At 37.1% G+C, this 23301-nt stretch overlaps 1 protein-coding gene across 5 annotated transcripts in view; it reads right to left on the reverse strand.

The window, feature by feature from the left end:
* The window catches only part of tmem19 (transmembrane protein 19), a 35846-nt gene that overhangs the window by 2370 nt on the left and 10175 nt on the right, over positions 1 to 23301 (reverse strand). For 2 of the 5 annotated variants that reach the window (XM_072551674.1, XM_072551673.1), the window contains exons 3-8: positions 22456 to 22602; positions 18550 to 18663; positions 14834 to 14971; positions 9398 to 9652; positions 8678 to 8887; positions 3294 to 7968 (exon numbers count right to left, since the gene is read on the reverse strand). In XM_072551674.1, the coding sequence (XP_072407775.1) occupies positions 7796 to 7968; positions 8678 to 8887; positions 9398 to 9652; positions 14834 to 14971; positions 18550 to 18663; positions 22456 to 22543 (978 nt within the window). In that variant the 5' untranslated portion in view covers positions 22544 to 22602 and the 3' untranslated portion in view covers positions 3294 to 7795. Of the gene's footprint in view, positions 1 to 3292; positions 7969 to 8677; positions 8888 to 9397; positions 9653 to 14833; positions 14972 to 18549; positions 18664 to 22455; positions 22603 to 22822; positions 23055 to 23301 lie in introns of those variants that run through there. The other 3 variants (XR_011953414.1, XM_072551671.1, XM_072551672.1) reach the window with 3 other exon arrangements.

A 23301-nucleotide genomic window follows, 5' to 3' on the forward strand; every position in this document is an offset into this window, starting at 1 on the left:
AGAGGCTGGAGCATTAAGTATAGCCAAATTTTTAATCAGTAAGGGAATGAGGCGCAGCAAAGTGGTTCTGTGGTTAGCACTACTGCCTGACAGGGCCAGGGATCTGGGTTCGATTCTCCACCTCGGGTGACTGTCTGTGTGGAATTTGCACATTCTCTGTGTCTGTGTGGGTTTCTTCCCACAATCCAAAGATGTGCAGTTTAGATGAATTAGCCATGCTGAGTTGCCCATAGTCAGGGGTAAATATAGGGGAGGGGAATGGGTCTTCGGAGGGTCGGTGTGGGCTTGTTGGGCCGAAAGGCCTGTTTCCATACTGTAGGTAATCTAATCTCATGAAGGGTTATGGGGGGAAAGAAAGAAAGTGAAGTTGAAGACTGTCAGATCAGCCATGATCTCATTGAATGGCACAGCAGACTCAATGAGTTGAATGGCCTATTTCTATTCATATGTATTATTGTTCAAAAAATGATAGAAAATAACGTTGAGACACCGAGTAGTGCTAGAAAAGTATTGACCTGCTGGTTTGGTTGTTTTCAACTTCTTTCATGTTCTAGGATTTTCAGATTCTGGGAAGTGCACAGATCTAGTCTCCTCTCAAAAGGATGGAAAAAAATATAATGAATTGCCATCTCATCAGCCTACTCTCAGTTAACAGTAGAATGATGGCATTTTTTTCCCTGTGCTCTTTTGTGGTATTTAACCATCAGTGACATGCTTACCCACATTCAATCTTGATTATTTAGCATTACCATTCCTTTTGCCTTTTGGTTGTGCCAGACACTTTCACAATATTGGTTCAAAAATGGTTAAAAGAGCTGATTTCCAGAGATGACTTGAAAACAATTACCAGACATTTACTTGACATTAAGGCTGGATTTGACCAAGTATGGAATCAGTAAGGCCAAGTAAAGTCAGGGGAAACTCTCCACAGCCTGGCATCATGCCTAGCTCAAAGACAGATGGTTGTGGTTATTGCAGGGCAATCACTTAGAGGATTTCTAGGTCCAACCATATTCAGTTGCTTCATCAATGACCTCCCTCTATAATATGATCAGAAGCTTGTTGATGATTTCAATATTCAGTTCTATTAAGAATTCAGATAATAAACATTCCACAGAGCAAGTCTTGCACAATATTCAGTCTTGTGCTTATATGTCAAGTAATATATGAATGAATGAATGATTTTATTGTCAAGTGTATTTTACAGTGAGAAAACACCAACAAGAAAGAATTTAATCATATTTCCTTAATAATGAATGGCATTAACATAATTAAATACTCCACTATTAACATCCTGGGTTGGGGGGGGGGGGTACTTCTGATCATGAGCAAAGGAGGACAAACCACATGAACACAGTGGTTAGAAGGTAGTCAGTGAATAGGTATTCTGTGGTGAGGAACCCACCTCTCAGTTCCCTTAAAAGGCTATTTTCTTTACATATTACCAAGTCAGAACATAGAACTTAGGAGCAGGAGTAGGTCATTTAAGCCTGTTCTGTCATTCAATAAAATAATTGTTGGTAGTGGTCTCAATTTCTTGGTGTATGCTGCCTTATTATCCTCTATTCCCTCATCTATCAAAAATCAGCCTTCAATAAATGTAATTGTTATGAAGGTGTAGAGGTGTACTGTACCTTTAAGAGGGAGAGGAAGCTCGCAAGGACTGACTGAAAGCCCAGACTGTCCTGAACAAGGTAAAAATGTAACACCTGGTCAAAACAAATACCTGGAGTTGTGTTGCCATGGAACAAAAACAAATTCATATTCAGCCAGTTTAAAATATGCCCCAAATACCAAAATCCTATCAAATTGGAATTTCACTGTTTGGGAGGACGTCAAACCAATGAAATGATCCAATGTTTTGGGGCAAAAAATTGGACATGTTGAACAGTTAGGGTGAGAACAGCAACAAATGCAAACAAACAGACCGCGAGCCGAATAGCTCTCTGAAAAGGTACCTATCTATGAGAAATTTGTGCAGAACTCCAAAGTCGACCTAGAGGAATCTACAGAGAGCGTTTGACATCCGAAGACTGTACCGAGGTTTAAAATTGATTTTGCCATAAATTTAAGAGGGAATTTAACGGACCAGTATTGTAGAGTGCGAGGTAAAAGATAGGTTTAAGAGAAAGGTGACCAAAGCAATTCAGTAGAATATAATGCTTTGTAGGAAAAAGAATTGTAAAAATGAAATATTTCCATAAAAGAGATTCTTAATGCAGAAAAAGAGACATCCAACGCTATAGTTATATAAACATTTAAGAAATATATGAACATTTAAGAATAAAAGTGAAGCAGAAATGGCTTATAGAAGCTCAACTGGGACTCCAGGTTTTATAAGTGGAATGTTGAATATAAAAACCATGAGATAAATCTTGTAATTATGAAAGAAATTTACAAGGTCACAATTGTTGTGTACAGTTTTCAGTACACAACTGTTGGGAATATGCTTGATTTGTAGAAATGATTTACCTGGAGGCTCAGTGTCAGCTCAGTATGGTTGGAAGACCTCTGTTCCGGGCATTTTATTTGTCTATTTTCTAAGATCTTGTAACTAAAGAAGCTGTACCTAGGTAACTTGTACCTAAGATAGCGCTTAGCAACAAAAAAGTATAAACTCTTCAGTGTACTAATTGAGTATATGTAACAATAAAGCTAATTCTATTCTATTTTCAACTGGATAAATGCTAAAGTTACTGAAGGAAACTTGAAAACTGACATGAAATATTGGGACTTTTCCCACTGAAGCAGAAAAATGCATGGGGATCTAATAGAAGGTGTAAAATTTACGACAGCTATTGAAAAGGCAAAAGTGAGGACTGCAGATGCTAGAGATTAGAGTCAAAAATGTGGTGCTGGAAAAGCACTCCAGGTCAGGCAGGAGCAGGAAAATTGACATTTTGGGCATAAGCCCTTTATCAGCTATTGAAAAGGTAAGAGTGCAACAGTATTTCAAGTGGTTGGTGACTTAGTACCGGGGAGACAAGTTCTAAGATTCAACACTAGAAAAATTAAGGTAACTTTTCTGAGGTTGCTATTTAGGTACATTTCGAAACATAAATAGGAACTGGATGAATTGCTGAAAAGCAACAAAAAAAAAGCAAGTTGAGTAAATAATAGGAAATAGTTCCAGCAGAAAAGCAAACAGTCATTGATGTAATGAGCTCAATGGTCTCTGCCTGGGCTATAATATTTATGATACTGTAATATCAATTTATGAATGGAATGCAACTGAAATGTAACATGTATATACACTAGTTTTATTAATTGGTTACATAAAACATTTGTTTAATTTCAAATAATTCAAACTATTCTGAAGGTGTACTTTACACAAAATATTGTCACATTTCTTAAAAAAGGAACTTTTTTTAACAAAATAATTACACATACGAGGGAAAAAAATCTGCCATATTAACATGATGGAAAAGATGGAATAAATGCTTCAAAAACAATATAAACACTTCACTGGATTTTGTGTAACAATACTATGCAAAATTAGTTTGATTCTGAATGTGACCGTAATGTGATAAACTGTGGATAAAATATTTGTCCATGTGACAGAAAATAGAACACTTCATTCACACAATAGACTTCACAGTAACGTTCCTCAGAACTATTCAATATATCAACTATTCCTCAGAACTATTCAATGGATAAAAGACAAATTCATCCAAAAACCTTTCTAATTTATGCATTGCTTACCCAGTTCTCCACATAAACCTTACTGCATTTGCCTTTTAAGTGACCAGATTGCAACTTGATGTTCCAGTTCAGAGTTTAAAGCACATAATCTGGCAGTGCAGCAATATATCTTGCAGGTAAGTTCATACATTTAGATTCTGGTCAATCTTCCAGGTGGCCATAAAAGAGCAGATGAAAACAATTTTCAGTAGACTCACTAGGTTGGTACTAGCTACGGAGAGACTGTCTTGTGAGGGAACACTGAGTGGATTGGGCCCATATTCTTTGGAATTTAGAAGAACAAGAGGTGATCTTATTGAAAAATGTAAGATTCTTAAATGATTTGACAAGGTAAATGCAGAAAGATTGTTTTCCCACATGGAAAAACCTAGAACCAGAGGGCATTGTCTCAGAAAAAACAGATTGCACATTTAAGTTAGAGATTAGGAGGAATTTCTTTTGAGGGTAACAAATCTGTGGAATTCTTTACTACAAAGGGCTATCGAGGCTGAATTGTTAAGTATATTCAAAGTTGAGTTGGATGGATTTAATGATAAAGGGAATGGGATAAAGGCAGGAAAGTGGAGCCATCAGATTGACCATCATCTCATTGATTGGCAAAGCAAACCCAATAGAGAACTTTTAAGAAAAACAGGATGTTCTCACATGTCTTAACTAATATTTCATCGTCAACCAACACCAAAGATGTATCATCTGACCAGTTTATCTCATTGCTGTTTGTGGGATTTTGGCTTAAATTACAATTCTACAGATGGTTCAAAAGGTGTAGTGGTTTTGTGGTAGTGTTTTATTTTTCTCCTATTTCTGGGTCAGAGGTCCAGCTTCGATAGGGAGGTGCTGGCCTGATGGTCATATCACTAGGTTATTAATTCAGAGACTCAGGCAAAGATGAGGACCTGTGCTCAAATAGTGGAATTTAATTTCAATTTTTTAAAAAATCTGGAATTAAATAGTCTAATGATTACTATGAAAACATTATTGATTATTGGGGAAAAAAAAAAGTCTTCCTTAGTAATGTCCTTTAGGGAAGAAAACTACTGTCCTTATCTGGTTTGGCCTACATTTGACTCCAGACTTAGAGCAACGTGCCGGACTCTTAACTGCCCTCCAAGCAATTAGAGATGGTCAATAAATGCTGGTCCAGCCAGCAGTGCCCACATTCTTTGAAAGCATAATTTTAAAATGCCCCACCTGCCACAGAGATATGTCATGACACATCCAAATAGGTAAATGTTAAAAAAAGTAATTCAGGCAATGAGGTCATGAAGACACAAAAGATACTATATGTTATTTCTCAACATATTATCATAGCACACTTAAAAGTAATCTACAACTAAATTCAAATATCTGACTATAAAAGTTTGACTTTTAATTAATTATAGTTGATATGAATGTACAAACTGCAGATAATGAGTTAAATCAAGACTTATGAACTTTGGGCAACTCAATTCTACCTATGTTTACATTTCTTAGTCGCTAGTTTGCTTAAAGGTTTGGGGGCTTGTAAAGGATTGTTTTAAGCACAATCACCTCATTGTTAAATGTAACCAAGAACTAAACAACAAGATTTGCTTATATTAGCAACCTGTGATTTATTCAAATGAATGAAAATACAAATTTAAACTCTTAGTGTATTTGCTGAGGTTTTGACTGCTCAATTTAGTCTATGGTGAGCATGTTTGGATACTATACATTAAACATAACATAATCGGATATTTCAAAGTGTTTCTCTAAATTTTTGCCTAAATCAGTTTTATACTTTTAAAAATATTAGCTATGTTAAATACTAATTGTATGATGCTTATGCAAATTTACTTCCAGGAGAAGAGGTCAACAGGGTTTCATAAATTACCACAAGTATTAAGAACATCTTTCCAAGAAGTTCAGAAGAACAAAGAAAAAGGAGCTTTCCAGAATGCTCTTTCAAAAAGAATCTATTCCTTAATGTCTCTGCCGATTTCTTTTCCCCATTATAATTTACATTCACTAATTCTTTTCTATATACTGATAATAACTGATTTAAAAACTCTATGCTCATAGTTGTTTATGCTCATTCTGTTTCTTCAGTTTATAAGGAGGGAGGGAGTGATGGAGTAAAAAAAAACGCGGGTTAAAATGTTATTGTACTTTGTTCTGCAATTCAAACTCTGAGCCACATGCAAATTAGTTTATTGCCGAATGGATAATAAGGTTTTTTCCTTAATGCATGGCTAAAAGTGTTGAATGGGAGGCAGATTTATTAATTCAGGGGCTCTGGCACTGGTGCCAAGAAATAGGAAGCTGTTCTTTCCAAACGGGCTCCAATTAAACTGCGATGAAACAAGTGTCCATTATATTTTTTAAAAAATCAATTCACAGAAAAATAGATTTCTTTAAGAAATGAAAACTCAATACAAGTGATCAAACAGAAAAACTTAGAAATTTGATGAAACAGGAAGTTTTTGATGTTGTCAGGAGGAGAAATAACATTGAGAGAATTTTAGATTGTTATTTTCCTTTATTCTTTCATGTGATCACTGACAAGGCTAACATTTATTGTCTACCCTTAATTCATTTGAATAGAGAAATGTGTTTGTCTACTTCCAAATCAATCAGATTGCTGTGGTTCTCTGGAGTCACATGTACACCTGCCAGATCAGGTAAGGATGGCAGATTTATTTCCCTAACGGGCATTAGTGAACCAGATGGGTTTTTTAATGACAATTGACAATAACTGCTGTGGTCACCATCACCAAGAGTAGCTCTTACTGCCACATTCATTAATGAAGTTTAAACTTCACCAAATTGAAATTTACCAAATTGAAACTTCACCAAATTGAAAGTTGAAATTTAAATCTGTGTCCAGAGAGTAATAGAGGTTGGCACAGTGGGAATATCACTGGGCCTCTGGATTACTCATCCAGTGACACTACCACGATGTCACTGTCTCTCCTAGAAATGAAAGATCACCAAGAAATTCGTAAAGACAAACTCGAACACGAGTAAACAAGGGAGAACAAAACTGATTTTAAAACCTTCTGTAGGTATGGAAAAACATAAAAATTAAATTCAGAAAGCTAAAATGTGAGACTGCCTCCTCAATCAAACAATCCTCAGAACTCACCCCACTCTATGATGCCCGTGTGTTTTGGACTCCAGTTCAACAAATCTGAACAAAAGTTTCTCCTTATCGCAAATGCATTTGTTCAAGATTCTGGTATAGCACAAAACCAGCGATTCAATCCAGGCCAATCTTGATGTATGTTTAATTACTCAAGATTTATGTATGACTTTAATTAATTAAACTAATTTTTCTTTGCTCAGTCCACACATTGCTGGATTTGGTTTGTGTTATTGTAGATTAAATTAAGATTTACCTGTAAATTATCCCTTGGGGCTGAAACATCATTTTGCTTTTATTTCTCCTGTATCACTCTCAGTCTTAAAGCTGTTCAGTAACTTCATTTCATTTATAAGCTCTTGCTGGTGAGGATTCACAACTCTTCTGTCAAATACTGGATTCAAGAATTAGAAGGTAAAGTTTCAAATTCTGAAATTTAGGCAGCATTGTTTTGAGTAAAACCATGATAAGATTGAGAATCATCAGTAAGAATTTAACAAAAAACAAGTTTTCAAAAAGACATTGAATAAACTTTGATTTGAAATGTTGATTTAGATCCAGAATCATAAGGAGGAAACCAACCAGTGATTTTGAAGAGTGAGCTTGGCTGATCAATAGTTTGCTGTTGAAATCTGTTCATCAAAGTTATAAGTTGTTACATAATTTAAGTATGTTCTCTGATTTAGAGGCATTGCTGAAAAAAATGTTAATAAAAAGGAGCAACAACATCAATTGTAATAAAAAGACTATTCACTGAGATGTAACATTAAGGGTAAGCTTTTTGATTGAAGACACCAAATAACATTTCCAAAGAAACAATAAATAAGTAAACAAAGTAAGCGTGTGAAGATACAGCTTATGCTTCCACAAAGTTGCAATATTGGAAGTATTTTTGTACATCTTCATTTTAAATCAGACTTCCATTTGTTAGTGCAACACTCATATGCAATATTTTATACTAGCAGATGATTAGGATCCTCCTTCACTATGTTTCTAAATTGCTAACTTCCTTGGCCAAAAAGGCCAAGTCATTCCGGGCAGCAGTAGAGCAATAAGGATGGCAGAAAAGAGATTTACTGCATTATTATCCAGAATAGGTTTTCCGGATATATGCCGTCCATTAGGAGTAATGTGATTGACAACCATCCCACTGTCTTCATCAAAACCTGCAAGGACATAAGAAATACAAATATTTGCTGGAGATAAGTTTACAGTGCAATTATGTGCAAAGCAAACATTTCTGTCCTGTATAAAAACCAAAAGAACTTCACTTGCTGTAAATCAGAAACAAAAACAGAAGTTGCTCCTGGGAAAGCTCAACAGGGCTGGCAACATCTGTGAAGAGAAATCAGAATTAATATTTCAGGTCCAGTGACCCTTCTTTAGAACTCATTAATTTTACTTTCTCTTCACAGGTACTGCCACACCTGCTAAACTTGTCCAGCAACTTCTGTTTATATTGCTGTCCTGTACTCCAGTTTTGTATGATTCACTAATTTATAATGAACAGCAAATTATGCCCCTTGTAAAATGGCCTGTGAACTTGACAAGCTGGCTTGAAAGCTTCCTTAATTTGCCAGCATAGTCAATGACACATAAGATTTAATAGAATTAATGCATTTATGCTTCACATTTGTATACAATTGCATGAATATGTATGACATGCATTCATTTACATAATGGCTTATTTGCTAGGGAATATTGCAGCTAAGGAAAGGCTTTACCTCATTCAAGTAGTGCAGTACCATTACTTGGTCACTTCTACAATCTCTTTTAGTCAGTGTGGATGGGGACAAACATTTTCTTCCCCTTTACATTGCAATCAGCAAGTAGAATAAAAACAATCATTGATGTTTAATAACTTAAAATACAAACCTGAATACTGCATTACGGCGCCTAAATAGGAATCCAAAATGGAACCAAGGAAACCTGCTGCAGCACCATATATAACAATCGGCCACTGAGGTGGTGAAGTATTCAGGTCCTCCACAAATAACAATTGAGTTAATAGATAGGCTAATCCAACAGCCATTCCACCAAGTAAACTCGAGGCAAGGCCTACAAAGGTAACTCCTCCATTAGTACCTGAAAATAAAACTTGTTTTAGTCAGTTCAACTTTTGGTTTTTTTTTTAATTCTCTCATGAAATGTGGGCATTGTTACCCAGGAGAAAGTGGTGGTGAGCTGCCTTCTTCAACTGCAGCAGTGTGCATGTTATAGGTAGACCCACAGTGCCATTAGCAAAGGAATTTCAGACTCATGGTTTGGTTTAAAATTATGAATTATTTTTCCTCTTTTCTTTGGGCTTTACTTTCACTTATTATTAGCAGTTCTATTGGCTGAATCTAGCAGAAACCAAATAACGGCTCTAAAATATTTCATAAGAGGGCAAAGCCTCTGGTTTTGATCAGATTATGATGCACTAGTGAAAGAATTTGGTACAATTTGTACAATGTTGGCAAATTCAATAAAGTTGGTAATGATAAATTTTTCAACTTTTATAAATAAAGATTTTTCTCGTCAAATGAATGTGAAGGATATCGATATGGGTTAGCTACTGACTGGCATCTTTTAGAAAAGAAAATGAATTCTTACCAACGGGAACCTTTTCCCACGTGGTGATCAGCCTTGGATGCGTTTTGCTGGCAACACTTCCTATCTCTGATGCCCAGGTGTCACCTGAACTGCAAGCCAGCGCTCCCAGGAGAGACAGACACATCCAAGAGGCAGTGTACTGCTTTGAAAAATCAATTGCAATTTCTCCCGGCCCAGTTTCAATCATATAAAGTAAGGCAATCTCTGTAGGAACACCTCCATTACAAAATACCTGTATCCAGTTCCTCTGGCCACCTGTGAAAAAAGTTGATATAAACACTCAGAATAGATGAAAATATGGTTAAATAAATAAGTGAAAACACTCAAAATAATTACAAACATCCATCTTCATGATTTTCCTCTTGAAATATTATTCAGATCTATTTGTGATCAAAATAATAATGAAATTTAATATTCTGTGATTGGATTCACTTGGCAGATTTAGTCTGCTGTAGATATAGTTATGAAACACTCTGAATTTTTTCTCTTCAAAGATAGAATGAGGACTTTCATGAAGACTTTTTATGATGAAGTGTGAGCTTTCTTTGCTGTTCGTTCATCTTTTTGGGGGAACAAGTGAAGGGTAGGCCAGCAAAGTTAGTATTCACATTGAGCCGAATGGTGCTGATCATTAAATGGCAAGAACAGAATTAAAGTGAAAAAAATGTTTAATCAAGCAAGAACTGAAAACAGGTCTTTTCCCTTGGAGTCTTCCAGGTTAAAGTCATAGGCAATATTATAATTCTGATCAGCAAACCACAAATAGCAAGTTTGATCTCACATGCCAGGTGAGAAACCAAAACTATCTAATTGACCATATCTCAATGCATTTTATTTACCACTGAAGATTGTTTTTGGCCTCCTGCTGCCACATATGGCTCTTCAGTCAACGTTTAACTCTACTACGCATCCTGTTAACTGCATTTCCAGACCAGAATCCATGTCAATTGCTATGGTAAACCATGTGCTACAGTCCATTGACAATCCACTGTTGTCCTGCTGTTCAAATTTATCAATATTTATAAGAGTAATGTGAGATTGGAAGTCATATCAGTCAGTGTTAATCCATTTATACTATCCAATTAATCACTTTGAAATTGGCAAACTCAGTGGCATGGAAAACAACTGGTCTGTATTACCCTTGTTTACTTTCATCTCTTCCCAACGTTTGTCTACATCAACAAGGCATCAGTCAGGAGTATGATGGAATACCCTCCATCTACTTGGTTGGTGCAGCTTTAACAACACTAGAAAAACTCAACTTTATCCAGGGCTCAATTGGTGCTCCATCCACCACCTTTAATATTTGCTCCCCTTAACTAACACCGTGGCATAAGCATGCACAAATGCAAGGTGCACTGCAACAAATCATCAAATCTCCAGACCGCACTTTCTAAATCTGCAACCTCTACCACTTGGAAAGACAAAGGCAATTGTACCTACAGCACATGGACTGCAGCATTTAAGGTATTCTTCAGGGCAACTGGAAATGGGCAACAAATACTGGCATTTCCAGTGACACCTAATTCCATGACAAAAAAAAATCACTTCTTTTGCTTTCTTTTCCTACCAAAAGACAGATGTTAAGATAAGGGAGTTGCTAGAAATGAAAATAGGCATAGAAATTGGCAAGAAACAGCAACTTATTTACGCATTCCTCTAAATTTAAGCAACAAAGCAAATATCTTTGCATAGACTAATGAAAATCAATTATGTATGTGATTTAACAAGATGCAGATTCTAAATGCAAATTAAATGTGTTCGGTCCTATTACTGAGATGTGTTTACGTAATCACTACTGATTCCTAACAATTAGGAAGAGCTCACAATACATTTTGATCTACTGTTTTAAAAACACATTAAAATCACCAGTTCTGAGTTTTCTGAACATGATTAGAGGCTTACTCATCTTTTAACAAGAGTTATTCACAAGCATTATCCTGGGAATCAACTCTTCTGCATCTTTACTGAAAATTATTTAAAAAATATAAAATCCAAATTGAAAACGTATTTCAGAGAACTCAAGGATAAATGCAGAACCTACAGATGAGCCAGTTCAATCTCAGCGGAGAGAAAGCATTTAGAAATGATCATTCAGAACAAAATTAACAGTAATTCCTGAAGAAGGGCTTATGCCCGAAACATCGATTCTCCTTCTCCTTTGATGCTGCCTGACTTGCTGCGCTTTTCCAGCAACACATTTTTAAGCTCTGATCTCCAGCATCTGCAGTCCTCACTTTCTCAAAATTAACAGTAATGTAGACTAGTATGCATTAATTTTTTTTAAAAGTGATTGTGTTTATGAATTGAATAGCGTTTTGTTGACCTAACAGAGATTCAAGATGATATGATATCCTGTACACAAACTTTCAAAATATGTTTCATAAGGTGTTGCATATTAGGGTTGCAAGCACATGGAATAAAAGGTACAATGGTAGCATAGAGATGAATTTAACTGAGTGACAGGAAATAAAGTAGTGCTGACCAGAAAACTGAAAGAACTGTGAATGATATAAATCAGAAACAAAAACTTAAACAGAAATGGCTGGGAACGCTCAGCAGGTCTGGCAGCATATGTGGAGAGAAATCAGAGTTAACGATTCGGGTCCAGTGACCCTTTTTCAGAACATGTCTAGTGCTAAACAGAGTCTTCTTTTCCCCCTAGAGGAAGGTACATATTGGGGCCGAAGGATTAGCTTTTATTGATATAAATATTACATATGTTTTTTTTTGAAGATTAGACTCTCTACAGCGTGGAAACAGGCAATTCAGTCATGACCTAGACTCAGGTGTTTTTAAAAATTTACAGACAACACAAAACTTAGAGATATTGTGACCTGCGAGAAGGATAGAGGGACCACAAGACCAAAAGAAATAGGAACAGGAAAAGGCTATCCCGCTCCTCAAGCCATCTCTAACATTACTCATCAAGAATCTGTCTTAGCCTAAATATATACAAGAACTCTGCCCTCAGAGCACCCTGATGCAATGAATATCATAGATACTTAACCCTCTGAGAAGAAATTCCTCCTCATCTCAGTTTTAAAGTGGTGCGCCTAATTCTGAGATTATGCTGTCTGGTCTTAGACTTTCCCATGACAGAAAATACCCTATCAGCACTTACCCTGTCAATCCCCTTAACAATCGTATATGTCTTAATGATATCACCTCTCATTTTCCTAAATTCCAGTGAATAGAATCCCAAGCTGTACAATCTTCACTCATAAGACAATCCCACCATACCAGGAATCATCCTGGTGAACCTTCTCTGAATTACATCAAAGAAAATAATATTTTTTTCTGAAATAAGGGGACGAAAAGTGCTCACAGTATTCTTGATGTGGCCTTACCAGCACCTTGTACAGCCACAGTAAAACTTCATTGCTCTTATACTTCAACCCCATTGATGTAAGGGCCAACATTCCATTAGCCTTCCCGAATACCTGCTGCATCTATTCTCTAGCTTTCTGTGTTTTTCTGTACAATTACCCCCAAGCCCCTTTGTGAGGGAGCTTTCTGTGTTTTTTCTCTGTTTAAATAACAATGTTCTTTTTGGAAGGGAGAACAAATGAACAACTTCAAATTTTCCTACATTTTGCCAACTTTTTGTCCAGTTACTTAAACTCAGTAATAAGACTTCAAAACATTCTTCGAGGGTACAATGCTAAAAGAGGGTGCAAGAACAGAGAAACCTTTGGAGTATGTGCATAAATAGATGAAAGCAGTGAAGCAAGTTGACAAATTGTTAAAAGGTCATACAGCATCCCAGGCTTCTTAAATCAAGCCATGCAATACAAAAACAAGCAAGATGGGTGAACTGTTATAAAACACAAGTTCTAACTTAACTAAAGAACTGGGTTCGATCTCAGCATTGTACCTCAAAAATCTGAAGGTACTAGACAGGCTGCTGGAAAGATTTATGACAATGGATCCAGAGATGAAGGAATTTAAATACAAGGGTAAATTGAATAATCTAGGCTGTTTTTTTATAATAAAAAGAAAGAGGAGGGCAGATTTAGTGTCAATATCCAAAATTTTGAGGGGTGCAAACTGAGTAAATAGATAGGAAGTGTCCTCGATGACAGAAGTACAAGAAGCTAAGGATACTGATTTAAGGTGATTAGTAAAACAACATGAGAAAAAAAGTTCTACAAAGTAAATGATTAGAATCTGGAATGCACTTCTTTGATTGGAACACTTAATCAGAGATTCCAAAAAGACAGCTAAACATGTGAAGAGAATACCTCTGGGACACCCGCACCGACCAACCCAACTGCCCTGTGACTGAACACTTTAACTCCCCCTCCCACTCCGCCAAGGACATGCCGGTCCTTGGCCTCCTCCATCGCCAGACCATGGCAACACGACGCCTGGAGGAAGAGCGCCTCATCTTCCGCCTCGGAAACCTCCAACCACAAAGGATGAATGCAGATTTCTCCAGTTTCCTCATTTCCTCTCCCCCCCACCTTATCTCAGTTCCAACCCTTGGACTCAGCACTGCCTGCTTGGCCTGCAATGTTCTTCCCGACCTCTCCGGCCTATCACCCTCACCTGAACCTCCTTCCACCTATCACATTCCCAATGCCCCTCCCCCAAGTCCCTCCTCCCTACCTTTTATCTTAGCCTGCTTGGCACACCTTCCTCATTCCTGAAGAAGGGCTTATGCCTGAAACGTCGATTCTCCTGCTCCTTGGATGCTGCCTGACCTGCTGCGCTTTTCCAGCAACACATTTTTCAGCTCTGATCTCCAGCATCTGCAGTCCTCATTTTCTCCAAGGGAAAATAATGTGCAGGGTTACAGTGAAGTGTGGAGGAGAGGGAAATGCTTTAGCGGAGACTGGACAAAGACAAAATAGCTACAACATTGAAGGAGGCCATTTTTTGGCCTCTATGATTCTTTGCTTCTATGATTCTTTATGACTGAGAATAGCCTTGCTATTCCTTCATTTAGTTCAATACCCTTGGATAAATCAGTAATAAAAATGGAATCAGCAAAATGTTGGGGAGCTGCAACAACATAATAGAACAGATCGATACTGAGGGTCCTGATTGAGACAGCCTTAGCAAGGTGGAGTGATTTAGTGAAAGCTTTAGGGTGTGTGACCAGGTAAAATTAGGGTGTGTGACCAGGTCCACATTCTTGAGTTGAAGCAAAGGAGAGGAGGGATAGAAAGGAAAACAGATGAAAGTTTATCTATTTCACTTTTCTATGCTGTAGCTTTGTAAAATGAGAAAATAGCAGTACAAATTATACCGCAAGTAACAAATTTGTTAGTAAATATGCCAAAATGTTTAATCAATGTAAATATTTAAGTTGTAAATAAAATCATTGCAATATATACATTGTACTTTCAGATTTTCTACTTGTTTGATTTATTGAGTAAACAACAGAAATATTTTCTTTTAAGCACAAAAGACATGGATTGGTAAAATTACCTTCCTTATATTCTGCATCCAAACGTTTTTTTGCTTCTGCCTTCCATTTTGTGAGTTTAGATGAGCTAACAAAAAAAGTTAGCAATGCAGAGAAGAAACTGAGGTTGGCAACTGTAAGGATGAACCCAACGATCAAAGCTGGGGGAAAAAAAAATGTAAGCATTTTCAAAAAGCCATACAAACAACACATTTTTCCCTCAAGAATTCTCCACTATGAATGGACATAACAGAGATTAGCATATCCAAAATTAAAGAGAAGCATTATAGCTTTAACTAAAGCTGATAAATTTGAAAAATAAGCGCATTGTTGGGTAATTGCTAAGAAGCTATAGTCCTGGAAACAGGAATTGCTTTCATGAAAAATACAAGATTTCTTTTACCCAAATCAGACATAATTTACCATTGCAACATTTTGGACAGAATACAAGTCATCTCAGTTGTTTATGACAGTCCAATGTCTATTTTTCCATAATTGCTTCAGCGAGTTTATCCTTCTTATGTATCGTGAAGTTTGAGTTTATGAAAAAGATGAAGTCTAGCTACTCACAGACACACTTGCAATCAGCTGACATAGTTTGATGAACTGCTTCAGATTCACTCACTGGAACAGATATAGATGGAAATTCTGACAGAATTTGAGAGGGTAATGATAAATGATTTCCATCAGTTGCTGAATTGGTAGGGCTTGCAAATTTAGGATTGAAAAAAGAATAGAAAGAGTTGTGCAAGACTTTTTTTTCCTCTATATAGAAGTCTTACAGGTTATTTTAAAAATATAGAATTGCTTGTCACAAGAGACTCATGAAATTGACCAAAGCAATGTATATAATAGTATTCAACATTTGAAGACATTTCTGCACAATAGACCAAATTCTCTACAAAGTTGTCTCAGAATCCACTTTCTCAATTATGAACAAAATGTAGGTCATGTTTCAATACAATCATAGCTAATCGTTGTAAGAAAAAAAATGATGTTGAAATACAAAATAAATTTGCATTCATATTGTACCTTTCCCATATTCAGGATATCTGTATATGAAATATTATTACCCTTGTTTCTCTCCCCACAGATGCCGCTTGAGTTGTTAAGCTTCAGCGTTTTGTATTTTCCATCAGATTCCAAGGAATTTCAATATTTTCATTTTAAACACCATTAAACATGTTTTCATTATATTAAGAAAAAATTGCAGATGCTGGAAATCAGAAACAAACTGAGAAATTGCTGGGAAAAAACCAGCAGCACCTATGGCAAGGAAGCAGAGTTAACTTCTCAGATCCAGTGACCTGTTCTGAAGAAGGGTCACTGGACCCAAAACGTTGACTCTGCTTTCTTTGCATCAGATACTACCAGACCTGTTCAGTTTTCACAGCAATTTCTATTTTTGTTTATATGTTTTCATTATATAATGTTTTCACAAGATATTTAAAATTCCAACTTTAAAGGATTAAACCATGCTTCATCTTTATTACAATGTAATGTAAGATAAGATTGTGGCATTAAAATAAACTTATGAAAGATCTATCTGTTTTCGTTAAGACCATGTGCTGCATCCATTTCAAGAAATTAAGCATTCGATTTCGATTGCATTGCTTGGCTTCCCAGGCAATTTTATAGCATATTTGATCTTCAGCATACTGCAAGTCTTCAGACTTACAACATAACATTTAAGTACAAACTAAACTAATTTCCTCCAAGTGAAAATTGGGAAGATTGAAACCACTGTCTCAAGTTTCAGTTTACCAACTCCATTTTTGTCCCCGGCAACAGTCTGAAATTAAATCTATCATATTTAATGCAGATAAATTTCCAACCAATTTTTCACACCATCATTAAGACTACCTGCTTCTATCTCCTTTGCACTGCCCATCTTCACTCAACTGAACTCCACAACCCTATAAGAATCTTAGGAGGATTGATTGAGTCAATGCAAAGAGGTTGTTTCCCTTTATGGGAGAACACAGGCCAAGAGGGCATCATGTTAGAGTAAGAGGCTGCCTCCTTCAGACATAGTGGAAGGATTTCTTATCTAAGATAGTCAATCTGTAGAATTTTTTTTACCACAGCTGGCTGCTGAGATAGGGTTCTTAAGTATTTCAAGGCTGAGAAGGACTGATTTTTAATTAGTAAGGGAATCAAAGATTTTGGAGAAAGTGGAGTTGATTATCAGGTCAATCATATTCTAACTGAATAGTGGAACAGACTGAATGAGCTAAATGGCCTACGGTCTTATGGTCAGTTTCAGTTCATCTCTTTGGAAATTCTTTCTCCTGCCTTTGTTAAATCTGGACTTGACAATTCCAACACAATCTTGACTGATCTCCCATATTAAAGGGTGACAATAACTAATTATGAATGTAATCGAATTAATAATCCAGCCTACTAAACTCAATCTCCAAGACATTGGTTCACTGGGGAGGCGATGGTGTAGCAGTATGGTCCTGGAGGAGTAATCCAGAATCCCCTGTTCTGGGACACTGGTTTGAAACCCAACATGGCAGATGGTGAAATGTGAATTCAATAAGGATTTAGATAAAATCCAGAATATAAATTAACCTCTTGGGGTGAGCATGTCATTTCATCACATGACAACCACTGTCAAGTATTGTCAAAATTAATCTTGTTCACTAATGTCCTTTTGGGAAGGAAATCTGTTTAGTCTGGCCAAGATACAACTCTGAAATGACAACGGAATGGCTGACTCTTCACTGCCCTCTAACAATAGCCTCGCAAACTACTCAGTTCAAGAGCAATTCAAGGTGGGTAGAAAATTCTGGTCTCATCAGTGATGCTCGCATCTCGTAAAAGGATACGTTTTTCAAATTTTATTCTCGATAAACACTGTCATTCAAAACTTGGCTGCCTATGTCTTAACTTTCAAACAAATTCCATTCACCTATCACTCCTGGTGTACATTGGCTCCTCCTTAAGCAACATGATGATTTTGAAATTTTCAACTATGTTTCCAATCCTCTACACAGCCTTGCCCCATTCCATCGCCAATCAGCCACGCAACCCTGAGATACCTGCGCATCTAATTCTGTCCGCTTGAACATCTCTGGTTTTAATTTCTCCAGCATAGACAAACATTTCTTCAGTCACATTGGAGTGGAATTTCTTCCCGATACCTTTCTGGCTCCCTACCTCCTTTAAAGAGGCTTTTAAAAACCTAATTCATCCACCAAGCCTTTGATCATCTGACCATGTTTGGGGTCATATTTTATAGTGATCCTGTGAATTGTCTTGGGAAGTTTTATTGCAAAGGAAGTAAGAAGGCCAAAAGGTGTAGGGAGGAAATTCTTGGCCAATGCTACTCATGGCATGCTTGTCAATATAAATACAAGATGTTGCTACTTCCTTGTAAATGTCTTCATTCAAATAGAAACTAAATTGAGAGAATGGTAAGGCAATGAAACAAGTACTGATGTGGAAACATGTTGAAGTTTCCTTAACAATGGAACACTGAGTTGAATGGTATTTTTTTGTTTGTGGGAATAGGGTCTGTGTTACTCTGGTGAACACCGTGGATGTCTCAGTTCTGGCTAGGAACCATACGTGTGAGATCTAATCCAGCGCAATCCTCTAAATTCAACCAGTCTACTTAATGTACATGGGTTAATATTATTCTATGTATTAGTAAACATCTACTGGCAATGTAACAGAAGTAGAAAAAGTAAAACATCAAAATTTAATACATTTGTTTAGTTTGAAAATTTACCTCCAATAGCTCCACTGCGATCAAGACTTTGCTTCTTTAGTGCATGTGAAGCAATAACTAGTGGAACTAATACAGAAAACAGCCATCGCCAAGGTGACACGGGTCGTAGAGTACCTAAAGGAAAGATCAAGGCAACTGTAATAAAATACCAAAGGTCTTGACATATTTTACTTCTTAGATACAAGGTCGACAATGATCAAGTCATGAATCAGAACTCTTTTCAATAATTTTACATAGGACACCAGCATCATCCTAGCAACATATGAAATTTCACAGGTATATCCTGTCAAGACAAAGAACAAATCCAAAACAGTCAATCAAGCAAGTTCCGGTCATTAGCAAAGTGAAGGAAGGATTGTTGACAGCATTAACAAATAGCATTTGTTTAGCAATAACTTGCTCACTGATACTCAGTTTAGGTTCACCAGGGCCACTCAGCTCGGAAACCCATTACAGCTTTGGTCCAAGCATAAGCAAAAAAAAGCTGAACTCCACAGATGAGCTAAGAGTGACTGCTCTTGTTGCCTTGATGATGACAACACTTGACAAGTACATCATCAAGATCCCCAAGCAAAACTGGAGTCAATTGGAATCGGGGAAACTTCTCCATTTTTTGGAGCCATATGTAACATTCAAGGAGATCTCTGCAGTACTGGGATGTCACTGCATGAGTTCCTTAGTATTATTTGCAACTCTTTAGATACAATGCAGTCAGCACCTGTATGTGGTGAAATGTCCAGGCTTGGGTTGACAAGTGGCAACAAGTAGCATTCATATCACACTGATGTCAGACAATGTCTATCTCTAACAAAGGAGAATCTAATCACCTTTCCTAGGTGTTCAATGGCATGACCAGAGCTCAACTGCTACCATCAAAATCCTGGGAGTTACCACATAACTGAAACCAAACAGGAGCAGCCATGTAAATAATGTGGCTACACAAGTGAAGGTCAGAGGCTGTGAATTCTGCAGCAGGTAGCTCTAACTCCTAAAAGGGTGTCCACCATCAACAATGTTCAAAATGTCAGGAGTGCTATGGAATACTCTCCACATGTTTGGTCAAATACAGCTCCACTTCACTCAAGATGTTGGACTTATTCAGAAGAAAGCAACCAGCTTGATTAGTATCAAGCTCACCAGCTTCAATGTTCACGCCCTCCATCACTGATGCTTAGTAGCAGCAGTGTGTAACACCTACCAGATGTACTGCAGAGATTCAGCAAGGTACCTTAGACAGAACCTTCCAAAAGCAAATTCTGACTTTTAACACCTAGCAGGCGATTTTGAAAAATTCATTCCTGGGATGTGGGCATCACTGGCTGAGTCAGTACTTATTGCTAATCAATAGTTGACCTTAAGAAAGTGATTTGAGGTGTCTTCTTGAACTGGTAATCGGTAACCTCCAGAATGTTGCTGTCAATAAATGTCAAGGGGCAATGGTTAGATTTTCTCTTCTTGGAGATGATTACAGCCTGGCACTTATAGACCAGCAAGGAAACAGATCCTTCAATCCAACTTGTCTGTGTTGACTACATGCATACTGCAAGCTGACCTAGTCTCATTTGCCAGTATTTAGTCCATATTCCTCTAAACCCTTCTGGTTCATTTACCCATCCAGATGCCTTTCAAATGTTGTCGTTATACCCACCTCCACCATTTCCTCTTGCAGCTCATTCCATATACACACAACCTTCTGCATGAAAAAATTATCTTCTCAGGTCCTTGTTAAATCTTTCCTCTTTCATCTTGAACCTATGCCCTCTAGTTTTGGACTCACCCACCCTTGGAAAACTACCTTGGCTATTCACCCTACCCATGCCCCTCAATGTTATAGACCTCTATCAGGTCACCCCTCAGGCTCCAATATTCCAGCCAATTAAGCCTCTCCCTACAGCTCAAATCCTCCAATCCCAGCAACATCTTTGTAATTCTTTTCTGCGACCTCAGGTTTATCAACGTCCTTCCTATGGGGGGGGAGGCAACATCAGTTTGTGCTCTTTGGTTTTGCTGAAGATGCATGGGACCATCTCTTCTGAACAAATACCAACCTGAATAGGATCGTTATCACCATTCTTCAATTGTTGTTCGGTCAAAATCCTGGAATTCTCCCTCTCCAACAGCACTAGTCGTACCTACCCCCATGTACTGCAGTGATTCAAGGCGGCAGCTCATCAATATCTTAAGAGCTATTAGGGATGGACCAAAAATGCTGGCCTAGCCACTGATATTCACATCCCATCAACAAATAAGATAAGATAAATTCAATTCACAGATAGTATTTATCACAACAGCATGACATCTTCTTTCAATCATTTTCTGAACCCATCATTGCCAGAAGTTCTCTTTCTCATTAACAATACTCCATTTTCAGTCCTGCATCAAGAAAATCATAATAGGTCATGTGATAAGATGATAATCATAATAGGTCATGTAATACATTAAGATTGAGAGTAGCCAGGACAGTGAGAGGTTGCTATGCTACATTCTGCTACTCAGGAATCTCACAAAGTGAAGCATGAATGGACATTATGTACATTGTCAGGAGCAAAACTGTCATAGAACCTTAATCTCAGTGATGTTATGTAAAACTAAAAGGAAAGCATTTATCTATGGAAGAAAGTTTGAGAAACAAAAAGTGAAGACAAAGAGAAAGATAAAGCAAAAAAACAAGATTCAGGCACAGCCCATCAGCAGTGGGTTAAGATAGACTTATTCAACTTCCATCAAATAACATCTCTGCGAATTTTTGTTTTGCTGTTCAATTATTTAAAGTGTCAATAGCAGAATTCCTTCAGCAGGCAATGAAATTTGCAAATAAAAATGGAAACATCTAGTTTATGGGCAAAAATAGATTTAAATAATATTAACAAAATTAATGATTCATAATACACAGAATAAAGAAGAAATAACGTCTGATCAATTGATTTCTAGCTGTTTAAGATATCAAAGGATATGGACATAGCATTGGATTAGTTGTGACTGAATTGAATAGTACAGCAGATGAGGGGCCAAATAATCTACTGCTATTTCCTTTGACTAATAATAGTGTCTTGATATTTCATGTTTTAATTTGAAAACAGGAATGATAAGCTAGATTAATTATAACAATGTTTATTCCATATGTTTAATTATACAAATATTGCATTAGTTTTCAACTATTCAATAAAAGTATGTTTGTAATGTGGTCAGTTTAGTGTTTGAGTATTGATTACATATAAAAATAGTATTAGCTTAATCTGCAACTTTCTTACCCCACCCACCACCTCAAACAGTTTTGACCATTTCTATTATTTAGAAAACGTGACCATGTGTTACCATGTACAAATGTGTTCGCTCTATTTACATTTGAAGTTTAAAAGAATCAGGGTGCCGCCTACTGTCTTCTCCCATTCAATTTAACAGAGTGTGAAAATCTGACAAAATCTTATGCTTTTCTAAAGCTCAATAACACGCTTCTTTAACAATGTGGTCAATCAATTTAGATTATTCTCAAAGGCTTTTTTGTAAGAATATACAGTACATAATTCGTCTAAATTACTGGTGGTGAAATGAAGGTGTATTTACAACAAAGTATTGCATTTCTGTGGAAGAGAGGTTCAAAAGTCAATGGTAGATCTTCAAATGCAGTGTAATCATGATTTTGAGAGTTTAAAACTTAACATTCATGAAGGCACTCGCTGACATACATTTTGGAAACCAAGAGTACCAGGTTGGAGAAATGAATGTAAATAGGCTCTTTAATCTTTAAACACTTTAATAAGTGTTTCATCAACTACTTATCCTTCAGAATATTAAATACAGTAGTTTTTAGCAATTAGATATTTAATATCAAACACACTGTACGCTTACTCCAAGTTACAAAAAGGATTTATGAGCTCCAAATACATATCAAAACAATGCACTTACCATAATAAGTACTGACAGTCATCGACACAATCCAAAATGATAAGGATATGGCCACTATCAAACTAAGGATAACAATATTTCCCATCATGTTTACAAATTCTTTGTCCGATGACTGGTGACCAATGTTCCTAACGTTCACACCCGTACCTAAAGCCAGAGAAGTGGGGAAAAAGGAAAGAAAAGGTAATTTGCAATATCTCCACACAGCGGTGAGCATGAATAACCCAGACAAGGCAGAGTATCCGTCCCTAACCCTCGAGTGAATTGATGCTTAATCTTTGCTTTCGAAGGAACGGGTACAGTTTCGTTCGGATCTATTTACTAAAATCGGCGTTGCCTCAAACTCATGCACTTGTATTCACAATACCTCTGCTGGTCGCAGTTTGGGGAAACATTATTACCATTCTCTCCAAGGGATTTGCCTTTCACTGTTTGCAGACAAGCAGTGGCTGCTGTGGAAGATATATATATAGGGAGACTCGGAGAAGACAGGTCCAGCCTCTTAACACAGACAGCTCAGCTCAAGTCAGGTCAGGTCACACCCCCCTCCTAAAACCGGTCCCGACCCCACTCAACGTTGAACTTGGCTCCAGCCATCCGCAAAATGACAGCACTTCCTGGAAGAGGCAACCACTAACTTCCGCCTAGCAGCTTCTAACCAATCAGAAGGGTGTAATCGATTAGGGTCTCGGAGCGCCCCCCTCAGGCCTAACGATGCAATGAAAAAAGCTGCACTGGCAAAAAATAAAAATCATCTCCTGTAATAGAAAACAGGGAGATTGCTGGGGAAATCCAACAGATCTGGCAGTAGGGTGAAACAGTGCTATCGGATCGAGTCCAATGGAC

The sequence above is a fragment of the Chiloscyllium punctatum genome, chromosome 32, assembly GCF_047496795.1.
Source record: "Chiloscyllium punctatum isolate Juve2018m chromosome 32, sChiPun1.3, whole genome shotgun sequence".
Lineage (NCBI taxonomy): Eukaryota > Metazoa > Chordata > Chondrichthyes > Orectolobiformes > Hemiscylliidae > Chiloscyllium > Chiloscyllium punctatum.